A 12,500-nucleotide genomic window follows, 5' to 3' on the forward strand; every position below is an offset into this window, starting at 1 on the left:
CTGTTGTTTCACCCTGGTTATGTCTGTTGTCCATCCTGGTTATGTCTGTTGTTCCACCCTGGTTATGTCTGTTTTCACCCTGGTTATGTCTGTTTTCACCCTGGTTATGTCTGTTGTTCCACCCTGGTTATGTCTGTTGTTCCACCCTGATTATGTCTGTTGTTCCACCCTGGTTATGTCTGTTGTTCCACCCTGAATATGTCTGTTGTTCATCCTGGTTATGTCTGTTGTTCCACCCTGAATATGTCTGTTGTTCATCCTGGTTATGTCTGTTGTTCCACCCTGGTTATGTCTGTTGTTCCACCCGGGTTATGTCTGTTGTTCATCCTGGTTATGTCTGTTGCTCACCCTGGTTATGTCTGTTGTTAATCCTGGTTATGTCTGTTGCCCACCCTGGTTATGTCTGTTGTTAATCCTGGTTATGTCTGTTGTCCATCCTGCTTATGTCTGTTGTCCACCCGGGTTATGTCTGTTGTCCATCCAGGTTATGTCTGTTGTTAATCCTGGTTATGTCTGTTGTCCACCCTGATTACGTCTGTTGCCTACCCTGGTTATGTCTGTTGTTCCACCCTGGTTATGTCTGTTGTCCACCCTGGTTATGGATGTTGTCCACCCTGGTTATGTCTGTTGTCCACCCTGGTTATGGATGTTGTCCACCCTGGTTATGGATATTGTCCACCCTGGTTATGTCTGTTGCCCACCCTGGTTATGGATGTTGTTCCACCCAGGTTATGTCTGTTGTCCACCCTGGTTATGGATGTTGTCCACCCTGGTTATGTCTGTTGTCCAACCAGGTTATGTCTGTTGTCCACCCTGGTTATGTCTGTTTTTCACCCTGGTTATGTCTGTTGTTTCACCCTGGTTATGTCTGTTGTCCATCCTGGTTATGTCTGTTGTTCCACCCTGGTTATGTCTGTTTTCACCCTGGTTATGTCATGTTTTCACCCTGGTTATGTCTGTTGTTCTACCCTGGTTATGTCTGTTGTTCCACCCTGATTATGTCTGTTGTTCCACCCTGGTTATGTCTGTTGTTCCACCCTGAATATGTCTGTTGTTCATCCTGGTTATGTCTGTTGTTCCACCCTGAATATGTCTGTTGTTCATCCTGGTTATGTCTGTTGTTCCACCCTGGATATGTCTGTTGTTCCACCCGGGTTATGTCTGTTGTTCATCCTGGTTATGTCTGTTGCTCACCCTGGTTATGTCTGTTGTTAATCCTGGTTATGTCTGTTGCTCACCCTGGTTATGTCTGTTGTTAATCCTGGTTATGTCTGTTGTCCATCCTGCTTATGTCTGTTGTCCACCCGGGTTATGTCTGTTGTCCATCCAGGTTATGTCTGTTGTTAATCCTGGTTATGTCTGTTGTCCACCCTGATTATGTCTGTTGCCTACCCTGGTTATGTCTGTTGTTACACCCTGGTTATGTCTGTTGTCCACCCTGGTTATGGATGTTGTCCACCCTGGTTATGTCTGTTGTCCACCCTGGTTATGGATGTTGTCCACCCTGGTTATGGATATTGTCCACCCTGGTTATGTCTGTTGTTCCACCCTGGTTATGGATGTTGTTCCACCCAGGTTATGTCTGTTGTCCACCCTGGTTATGGATGTTGTCCACCCTGGTTATGTCTGTTGTCCTACCTGGTTATGTCTGTTGTCCACCCTGGTTATGTCTGTTGTCCACCCGGGTTATGGATGTTGTCCACCCTGGTTATGTCTGTTGGCCACCCTGGTTATGTCTGTTGTCCACCCGGGTTATGTCTGTTTTCACCCTGGTTATGTCTGTTTTCACCCTGGTTATGTCTGTTGTTCCACCCTGGTTATGTCTGTTGTTCCACCCTGATTATGTCTGTTGTTCATCCTGGTTATGTCTGTTGTCCACCCTGGTTATGTCTGTTGTCCAACCAGGTTATGTCTGTTGTCCACCCTGGTTATGTCTGTTGTCCACCCTGGTTATGGATGTTGTCCACCCTGGTTATGTCTGTTGTCCACCCTGGTTATGTCTGTTGTCCACCCGGGTTATGTCTGTTGTCCATCCTGCTTATGGATGTTGTCCACCCTGGTTATGTCTGTTGTCCACCCTGGTTATGTCTGTTGTCCACCCGGGTTATGTCTGTTGTCCACCCTGGTTATGGATGTTGTCCACCCTGGTTATGGCTGTTGTCCACTCTGATTATGTCTGTTGTCCACCCTGGTTATGGATGTTTTCCAGTCTTGTCCTGTTTGTCAACTCTGAGAGAGCAGTGCAAGGCTTTGAACCAAAGAAGCAAGGTTGAACCCTTAACACAGATCTGACATGGGAGAGTGGACAGGTAGAGTGGACAGGTAGAGTGGACAGGTAGAGTGGACAGGGCAGGGGACAGGTAGAGTGGACAGGTAGGGTGGACAGGGAGGGTGGACAGGGAGAGTGGACAGGTAGAGTGTACAGGGAGAGTGGACAGGGAGGGGACAGGTAGGGTGGACAGGTAGAGTGGACAGGGAGAGTGGACAGGGCGAGTAGACAGAGAGAGTGGACAGGGAGAGTGGACAGGGCGAGTAGACAGGACGAGTAGACAGGGAGAGTGGACAGGGGGAGTAGACAAGTAGAGTGGACAGGGAAGTGGACAGGTAGAGTGGACAGGGAGATTGGACAGGTAGAGTAGACAGGGAGAGTGGACAGGTAGGGTGGACAGGGAGAGTGGACAGGGAGGTGGACAGGTAGAGTGGACAGGGAGAGTGGACAGGGAAGGTGAACAGAGAGAGTGGACAGGTAGGGTGGACAGGTAGAGTGGACAGGGCGGGTAGACAGGGAGAGTGGACAGGGAGAGTGGACAGGGCGGGTAGACAGGTAGAGTGGACAGGGAGAGTGGACAGGGCGGGTAGACAGGGAGAGTGGACAGGGAGAGTGGACAGGGAGAGTGGACAGGGCGGGTAGACAGGTAGAGTGGACAGGGAGAGTGGACAGGGCGGGTAGACAGGGAGAGTGGACAGGGAGAGTGGACAGGGAGACTGGACAGGTAGAGTGGACATGGGCAGTGGACAGGGGGAGTGGACAGGGGGAGTGGACAGGGGGAGTGGCCAGGGCGAGTGGACAGGGCGAGTAGACAGGGAGAGTGGACAGGGAGAGTGGACAAGTAGAGTGGACAGGGAGAGTGGACAGGTAGAGTAGACAGGGAGAGTGGACAGGTAGAGTGGACAGGGGGAGTGGACAGGGGGAGTGGCCAGGGAGAGTGGACACGGAGTGTGGACAGGTAGAGTGGACAGGGAGAGTGGACAGGGAGAGTGGACAGGGCTTGACAGTAGAGTGGACAGGGAGATTGGACAGGGCTTGACAGTAGAGTGGACAGGGAGAGTGGACAGGGAGAGTGGACAGGGAGAGTGGACAGGGCTTGACAGTAGAGTGGACAGGGAGATTGGACAGGGCTTGACAGTAGAGTGGACAGGGAGAGTGGACAGGGCTTGACAGTAGAGTGGACAGGGAGAGTGGACAGGGCTTGACAGCAGAGTGGACAGGTAGAGTGGACAGGGAGTGTGGACAGGGAGAGCGGACAGGGAGAGCGGACAGGGAGAGTGGACAGTGGGGGTGGACAGAGAGAGTGGACAGGTAGGGTGGACAGGTAGAGTGGACAGGGAGAGTGGACAGTGGGGGTGGACAGAGAGAGTGGACAGGTAGGGTGGACAGGTAGAGTGGACAGGGAGAGTGGACAGGGCGGGTAGACAGGGAGAGTGGACAGGGAGAGTGGACAGGTAGAGTGGACAGGGGGAGTGGACAGGGAGAGTGGACAGGGGGAGTGGACAGGGGGAGTGGCCAGGGCGAGTGGACAGGGCGAGTAGACAGGGAGAGTGGACAGGGAGAGTGGACAAGTAGAGTGGACAGGGAGAGTGGACAGGTAGAGTAGACAGGGAGAGTGGACAGGTAGGGTGGACAGGGAGAGTGGACAGGGAGCGTGGACAGGTAGAGTGGACAGGGCGAGTAGACAGGACGAGTAGACAGGGAGAGTGGACAGGGGGAGTAGACAAGTAGAGTGGACAGGGAAGTGGACAGGTAGAGTGGACAGGGGGTTTGGACAGGTAGAGTAGACAGGGAGAGTGGACAGGTAGGGTGGACAGGGAGAGTGGACAGGGAGGTGGACAGGTAGAGTGGACAGGGAGAGTGGACAGGGGAAGTGGACAGAGAGAGTGGACAGGTAGGGTGGACAGGTAGAGTGGACAGGGCGGGTAGACAGGGAGAGTGGACAGGGAGAGTGGACAGGGAGACTGGACAGGTAGAGTGGACAGGGGGAGTGGACAGGTAGGGTGAACAGGTAAAGTGGACAGGGCGGGTAGACAGGGAGAGTGGACAGGGAGAGTGGACAGGGCGGGTAGACAGGGAGAGTGGACAGGGGGAGTGGACAGGTAGGGTGAACAGGTAAAGTGGACAGGGCGGGTAGACAGGGAGAGTGGACAGGGAGAGTGGACAGGGCGGGTAGACAGGGAGAGTGGACAGGGAGAGTGGACAGGGAGAGTGGACAGGGCGGGTAGACAGGTAGAGTGGACAGGGAGAGTGGACAGGGCGGGTAGACAGGGAGAGTGGACAGGGAGAGTGGACAGGGAGACTGGACAGGTAGAGTGGACAGGGGGAGTGGACAGGGGACGTGGGCAGGGAGAGTGGACAGGGAGTGTGGACAGGTAGAGTGGACAGGGAGAGTGGACAGGGAGAGTGGACAGGGCTTGACAGTAGAGTGGACAGGGAGATTGGACAGGGCTTGACAGTAGAGTGGACAGGGAGAGTGGACAGGGCTTGACAGTAGAGTGGACAGGGAGAGTGGACAGGGCTTGACAGTAGAGTGGACAGGTAGAGTGGACAGGGCTTGACAGCAGATTGGACAGGTAGAGTGGACAGGGAGTGTGGACAGGTAGAGTGGACAGGGCGAGTGGACAGGGCAAGTGGACAGAGAGAGTGGACAGGAAGAGTGGACAGGGCAAGTGGACAGAGAGAGTGGACAGGGGGAGTGGACAGGGCGAGTGGACAGGGAGAGTGGACAGGGCGAGTAGACAGGGAGAGTGGACAGGTAGAGTGGACAGGGGAGTGGACAGGTAGAGTGGACAGGGCTTGACAGCAGAGTGGACAGGTAGAGTGGACAGGGAGTGTGGACAGGTAGAGTGGACAGGGAGAGCGGACAGGGAGAGTGGACAGGTAGAGTAGACAGGGAGAGTGGACAGGTAGGGTGGACAGGGAGAGTGGACATGGAGGTGGACAGGTAGAGTGGACAGGGAGAGTGGACAGGATAGGTGGACAGAGAGAGTGGACAGGTAGGGTGAACAGGTAGAGTGGACAGGGCGGGTAGACAGGGAGAGTGGACAGGGAGAGTGGACAGGGAGAGTGGACAGGGCGGGTATACAGGTAGAGTGGACAGGGAGAGTGGACAGGTAGAGTGGACAGGGTGAGCGGACAGGGAGAGTGGACAGGGCAAGTGGACAGAGAGAGTGGACAGGGAGAGTGGACAGGTAGAGTAGACAGGGAGAGTGGACAGGTAGGGTGGACAGGGAGAGTGGACATGGAGGTGGACAGGTAGAGTGGACAGGGAGAGTGGACAGGATAGGTGGACAGAGAGAGTGGACAGGTAGGGTGAACAGGTAAAGTGGACAGGGCGGGTAGACAGGGAGAGTGGACAGGGAGAGTGGACAGGGAGAGTGGACAGGGCGGGTATACAGGTAGAGTGGACAGGGAGAGTGGACAGGTAGAGTGGACAGCGTGAGCGGACAGGGAGAGTGGACAGGGAGTGTGGACAGGTAGAGTGGACAGGGCAAGTGGACAGAGAGAGTGGACAGGGAGAGTGGACAGGGCAGGTGGACAGAGAGAGTGGACAGGGAGAGTGGACAGGGAGAGTGGACAGGGCGAGTGGACAGGGAGAGTGGACAGGGCGAGTGGACAGGGAGAGTGGACAGGGCGAGTAGACAGGGAGAGTGGACAGAGAAGTGGACATGTAGAGTGGACAGGGAGAGTGGACAGGTAGAGTGGACAGAGAAGTGGACATGTAGAGTGGACAGGGAGAGTGGACAGGTAGAGTAGACAGGGAGAGTGTACAGGTAGGGTGGACAGGGAGAGTGGACAGGGAGAGTGGACAGGGGGAGTGGACAGAGAGAGTGGACAGGTAGGGTGGACAGGTAGAGTGGACAGGGAGAGTGGACACCTGTGTGGAAGCACCTGCTTACAATATACTAGCCACACCTGTGTGGAAGCACCTGCTTTCAATATACTAGCCACACCTGTGTGGAAGCACCTGCTTTCAATATACTAGCCACACCTGTGTGGAAGCACCTGCTTTCAATATACTAGCCACACCTGTGTGGAAGCACCTGCTTTCAATATACTAGCCACACCTGTGTGGAAGCACCTGCTTTCAATATACTAGCCACACCTGTGTGGAAGCACCTGCTTTCAATATCCTTTGTATCCCTCATTTACCCACGTGTTTCCTTTATTCTGGCAGTTACCTGTATGATCTCAATCATTTATTTTTAAAAGCAGTAGAACAGTAAGACTTGTTGAGGGACCTAAACTTGATCTTATATCTGGTTTTAAGTCATCAGTAATATATAGTAATATATTTTACATTACATGTGATGCTAGTGTTCTTTAGCTGGATGTGACATGGGCTCAGGGGAAGGCGCTCTACAGTAATGCACCTAATTCGCTATTGTTCCCATCCTGTGGTAATAAGTAAGGACGGCTGTCTGATTCAGTCCTGTCGCACCACGTGAGCGTGCGAGCTCTGCTCCGCTCCTCCGCTGCGCCTCGCCTAAGGCTCTCCTCTTCTACCTTCTCCTTCTCTTGTACTTTAGTCTGTACATTTTCGCTTTGTCTGTCCTCTGAATACTTCTCTCCTCCTCTTGTCCTCTCTACTCCTCTCTTCCCCTCTCCTTATTCCCTCCTCTCTCCTTCTTCCCTCCTCTCTCCTTTCCTCCTCTCCTCTTCCCTTCTCCTCCTCTCTTCCCCTCTCCTTCTTCCCTCCTCTCTCCTACTTCCCTCCTCTCTCCTTCTTCCCTCCTCTCTCCTTTCCTCCTCTCCTCTTCCCTTCTCCTCCTCTCTTCCCCTCTCCTTCTTCCCTCCTCTCTCCTTTCCTCCTCTCCTCTTCCCTTCTCCTCCTCTCTTCCCCTCTCCTTCTTCCCTCCTCTCTCCTTCTTCCCTCCTCTCTCCTTCGTCCCTCCTCTCTCCTTTCCTCCTCTCCTCTTCCCTTCTCCTCCTCTCTTCCCCTCTCCTTCTTCCCTCCTCTCTCCTTCCCTCCTCTCCTCTTCCCCTTTCCTCCTCTCTTCCCCTCTCCTTCTCCCCTCCTCTCTCCTTCCCTTCTCTTCTTCTCCCCTCCTTCCCTCCTCTCCTCTTCCCCTCTCCTCCTCTCTTCCCCTCTTCTCTCCTCTTCCCCTCTCCTCTTCTCTTCTTCTCCCCTCCTCTTTCCCTCCTCTCACTTCTAGTCCTATTCCTCCTCTCACTTCTACTCCTGTTCCTCCTCACACTTCTAGTCCTGTTCCTCTTCTCACTTCTAGTCCTATTCCTCCGCTCACTTCTAGTCATATTCCTCCTCTCACTTCTAGTCCTGTTCCTCCTCTCACTTCTAGTCCTGTTCCTCCTCTCACTTCTAGTCTTGTTCCTCCTCTCACTTCTAGTCCTGTTCCTCCTCTCACTTCTAGTCCTGTTCCTCTTCTCACTTCTAGTCCTATTCCTCCTCTCACTTCTAGTCCTGTTCCTCCTCTCACTTCTAGTCCTATTCCTCCTCTCACTTCTAGTCCTGTTCCTCCTCTCACTTCTAGTCCTGTTCCTCCTCTCACTTCTAGTCCTATTCCTCCTCTCACTTCTAGTCCTGTTCCTCCTCTCACTTCTAGTCCTATTCCTCCTCTCACTTCTAGTCCTGTTCCTCCTCTCACTTCTAGTCCTGTTCCTCCTCTCACTTCTAGTCCTGTTCCTCTTCTCACTTCTAGTCCTATTCCTCCTCTCACTTCTAGTCCTGTTCCTCCTCTCACTTCTAGTCCTATTCCTCCTCTCACTTCTAGTCCTGTTCCTCCTCTCACTTCTAGTCCTGTTCCTCCTCTCACTTCTAGTCCTGTTCCTCTTCTTAATCACCTTTTATCTTCCCATATATAATACCTCAGCTCCTCTGTTCTCCACTCCTCTCTTTCTCTCCTCTGTTATTTTACGCTGGTGTTGGCTCTTTCTGTGTTAGTGTGGTGGAGTCAGGGCTGAGCAGGCTAGTCAGAAACAATCACCCAGCAGGAGAGAGGAGAGGAGAGGAGAGGAGAGGAGAGGAGAGGAGAGGAGAGGAGAGGAGAGGAGAGGAGAGGAGAGGAGAGGAGAGAGAGGAGAGGAGAGGAGAGGAGAGGAGAGGAGAGGAGAGGAGAGGAGAGGAGAGAGGGGGTTAGTATGTGGGGAAAGGAGGAGAGGGGGAGAGGGAGAGGAACGTTCCTAGTGTAGACAACAGCTACCCCTGCAGGCGAGGAGGTGTAGTGGGCAAACTGAAGGTTTTCACCTTCAACAACTCAACAATGACAACAGCAGTCTGCTGCGATCATCCAATATTTGCTGTTGTTATTCAGAGCTCTCAAGGACTGTGTCTTCAGACAGGAGAAAGGTTGAAGGGACTGTTTCAACTTGTTCAGAAGGCTGTCTGTTTGTCCTTTCTTTTTTCTCTTGGCCTGTGTTGGTGTATCTAACTGTGTGTGTCTAACTGTGTGTGTCTAACTGTGTGTGTCTAACTGTGTGTGTCTAACTGTGTGTGTCTAACTGTGTGTATCTAACTGTGTGTGTCTAACTGTGTGTGTCTAACTGTGTGTGTCTAACTGTGTGTGTCTAACTGTGTGTGTCTAACTGTGTGTGTCTAACTGTGTGTGTCTAACTGTGTGTGTCTAACTGTGTGTGTCTAACTGTGTGTGTCTAACTGTGTGTATCTAACTGTGTGTGTCTAACTGTGTGTGTCTAACTGTGTGTGTCTAACTGTGTGTGTCTAACTGTGTGTATCTAACTGTGTGTGTCTAACTGTGTGTGTCTAACTGTGTGTGTCTAACTGTGTGTATCTAACTGTGTGTATCTAACTGTGTGTGTCTAACTGTGTGTATCTAACTGTGTGTGTCTAACTGTGTGTGTCTAACTGTGTGTGTCTAACTGTGTGTGTCTAACTGTGTGTATCTAACTGTGTGTGTCTAACTGTGTGTGTCTAACTGTGTGTGTCTAACTGTGTGTGTCTAACTGTGTGAGTCTAACTGTGTGTGTCTAACTGTGTGTGTCTAACTGTGTGTGTCTAACTGTGTGTATCTAACTGTGTGTGTCTAACTGTGTGTGTCTAACTGTGTGTATCTAACTGTGTGTGTCTAACTGTGTGTGTCTAACTGTGTGTGTCTAACTGTGTGTGTCTAACTGTGTGTATCTAACTGTGTGTGTCTAACTGTGTGTGTCTAACTGTGTGTGTCTAACTGTGTGTGTCTAACTGTGTGTATCTAACTGTGTGTGTCTAACTGTGTGTACCTAACTGTGTGTGTCTAACTGTGTGTGTCTAACTGTGTGTGTCTAACTGTGTGTGTCTAACTGTGTGTCCATGCAATGCCCAAACCCTCTCTCTCTCTCTCTCTCTCTCTCTCTCTCTCTCTCTCTCTCAGCATTGGACCCTGGTATGGGTGTAACAGTGTACGCTGGCCTGGTGGGGGCGCTGTTACTGTGTGTGGTGCTGGTGCTGTGCGTGGGGGTGTTGGCATACCGACGCAACTGTCGCCATCTCCACGGCGATATCACTGACTCCTCCTCCGCCCTCACCACAGCCTTCCAGCCCGGCAACTACAAACCACCCAGACAGGGTGAGTCCACGGTTTGCTGTCTCATCTCTTTCTCATCTAGGTTAGACATCTAGTTCCACGAGGATAGTTCTCTCTGCTTTCTAAACTAGACGGCCTATTCTCCTACTTTGATCTTAAAGTAATCACTTTCTACCTTTCTCTCTTTCTCACTCAGTTCTTTCAATTCTTTTTATCACCTTTTTTCAACTGTTCTTGATCTCCAAACTTGTATATCAGCTTGTCTTCCCTCAAACTGAGTAGTTATATGTCTCCACCTCAGTTTGCTCCTAACTACCTCAGTTTGCTCCTAACTACCTCCGTTTGCTCGTAACCCCCTCAGTTTCCTCCTAAATACCTCAGTTTGCTCCTAAGCTTTCTAAACTAGACCACTGATTCTCTTACTTTGATCTTCAAGTAATCAATATATTCTCATCCATTACCTGTCTCTCTCTCCTCAACATGTTGTTGTTTACCTGGTGGCTATGATCTCTGGACCTGGCTATCCTCTGCTACCAAAACCCACCTCCTCCTCCTCCTCCTGCAGACAACCCTCACCTCCTCCACCCCTCTGCGCCCCCGGACCTGACGGCCACAGCGTGTACCTTCAGGGATCCTCTCTTCTCCCTGCAGCAGGGTGCCGACGATGGTCACCACAAGATACCCATGACAACGTCTCCCCTGCTGGATCCCCTGCCCAGCCTCAAGATCAAGGTGTGTGTGTGTGTGTGTGTGTGTGTGTGTGTGTGTGTGTGTGTGTGTGTGTGTGTGTGTGTGTGTGTGTGTGTGTGTGTGTGTGTGTGTGTGTGTGTGTGTGTGTGTGTGTGTGTGTGTGTGTGTGTGAATTCAGGTCAATCAAAAGTATTTATAAAGCCATTTTTACATCAGCAAAGTGCTTTAGACCCCAAGCAGAAGCAGAGTGGCTCAGAAAAACATGTTGACATTTGGCGTTTGGTGTTTGGTGCATGGTGTTTGGTGTTTGGTGTATGATGCATGGTGTTTGGTGTATGATGCATGGTGTTTGATGTTTGGTGTTTGGTGTATGATGCATGGTGTTTGGTGTTTGGTGTATGGTGTTTTATCGATGGTGTATGATGTATGGTGTATGGTTGGTGTATGGTTATATGGTGGTTGGTGTATGATGCATGGTGTTTGGTCTATGGTGTTTGATGTATGGTCTATGGTGTTTGGTGTATGCTGTTTGATGTATGGTGTTTGATGTATGGTGTATGGTGTATGATTATTGGTGTCTGGTGTATGGTTATATGGTTATATGGTGTATAGTGTATGATGTATGGTGTTTGGTTATATGGTGTTTGGTGTATGATGTATGTTTGGTGTTTGATTGGTGTATGGTTTATGGTGTATGGTTGGGGTATGGTGTTTGTTGTATGGTGTATGGTTGGTGTTTGGTTGGTGTATGGTTTATGGTGTATGGTTGGTGTTTGGTGTTTAGTGTATGGTGTATGGTTGGTGTTTGGTTGATGTATGGTTTATGGTGTATGGTTGGTGTTTGGTGTTTAGTGTATGTTTGGTGTTTGGTTGGTGTATGGTGTATGGTTGGTGTATGGTGTTTGATGTATGGTTGGTGTTTGGTTGGTGTATGGTTTATGGTGTATGGTTGGTGTTTGGTGTATGGTCGGTGTATGGTGTATGGTTTGTTTATGGTTGGTGTATGGTTGATGAATGGTTGGTGTATGGTCTATGGTTGGTGTTTGGTGAATGCTGAATGGTGTATGGTTGGTGTTTGGTGTATGGTTGGTGTATGGTGTATGGTTTGTTTATGGTTGGTGTATGGTTGGTGTATGGTGTATGGTGTATGGTCGGTGTATGGTGTATGGTTTGTTTATGGTTGGTGTATGGTTGGTGTATGGTTGGTGTATGGTGTATGGTTGGTGTATGGTGTATGGTTGGTGTATGGTGTTTGGTGAATCATGTATATGGTGTATGCTTGGTGTATGTTTGGTGTTTAGTGTATGGTTCGTGTATGGTTGGTGTTTGGTGAATTGGTGTATGGTGTGTGTGTTTTGGTGTGTGGTGCATGTTCGGTGTATAGTGTGTGGTGTATGTTTGGTGTATAGTGCGTGGTGTATGGTGTATGTTTGGTGTATAGTGTGTGGTGTATGGTGTGTGTTTGGTGTATAGTGTGTGGTGTATGGTGTATGTTTGGTGTTTAGTGTGTGGTGTATAGTGTGTGGTGTATGGTGTGTGTTTGGTGTATAGTGTGTGGTGTATGGTGTGTGTTTGGTGTATGGTGTGTGTGGTGTATAGTGTGTGGTGTATTGTGTGTGTTTGGTGTATAGTGTGTGGTGTATGGTGTGTGTTTGGTGTATAGTGTGTGTGGTGTATAGTGTGTGGTGTATGGTGTGTGTTTGGTGTATAGTGTGTGGTGTATAGTGTGTGGTGTATGGTGTATAGTGAATGGTGTATGTTTGATGTATATTTGTAAACTCATACAAATGAAAAGAAGATAGACGTTTTTATTCAATACATTTCATATTAATTAGCCAACGTTAACAAGCTGTCAGGTTTTCAGACATGTTTTAATTATATATTTGTAAACTCAATAATTCAATAAGTTATATTTAATGGCAACTGAAACATGGATGAGTGTGACTGTGAATGAAACATTAATGAATGAATGCACTGAAAACTCAATCAATTCAAATGGTAACACAGTACTTTACTTACAGCCTGTTTCAGCATTTATAATGTCCTGTTTTAAGGCT

At 50.1% G+C, this 12,500-nt stretch overlaps 1 protein-coding gene across 1 annotated transcript in view; it reads left to right on the forward strand.

Moving 5' to 3' along the window:
• The window catches only part of LOC106578815 (netrin receptor UNC5B-b), a 182,025-nt gene that overhangs the window by 154,513 nt on the left and 15,012 nt on the right, over positions 1 to 12,500 (forward strand). Inside the window, exons 10-11 of the mRNA XM_045702314.1 lie at positions 9,601 to 9,795; positions 10,319 to 10,485. Coding sequence (XP_045558270.1) covers positions 9,601 to 9,795; positions 10,319 to 10,485 — 362 coding nt within the window. The remainder of the gene's footprint in view (positions 1 to 9,600; positions 9,796 to 10,318; positions 10,486 to 12,500) is intronic.

Source organism: Salmo salar, chromosome ssa19, assembly GCF_905237065.1.
Source record: "Salmo salar chromosome ssa19, Ssal_v3.1, whole genome shotgun sequence".
NCBI lineage: Eukaryota > Metazoa > Chordata > Actinopteri > Salmoniformes > Salmonidae > Salmo > Salmo salar.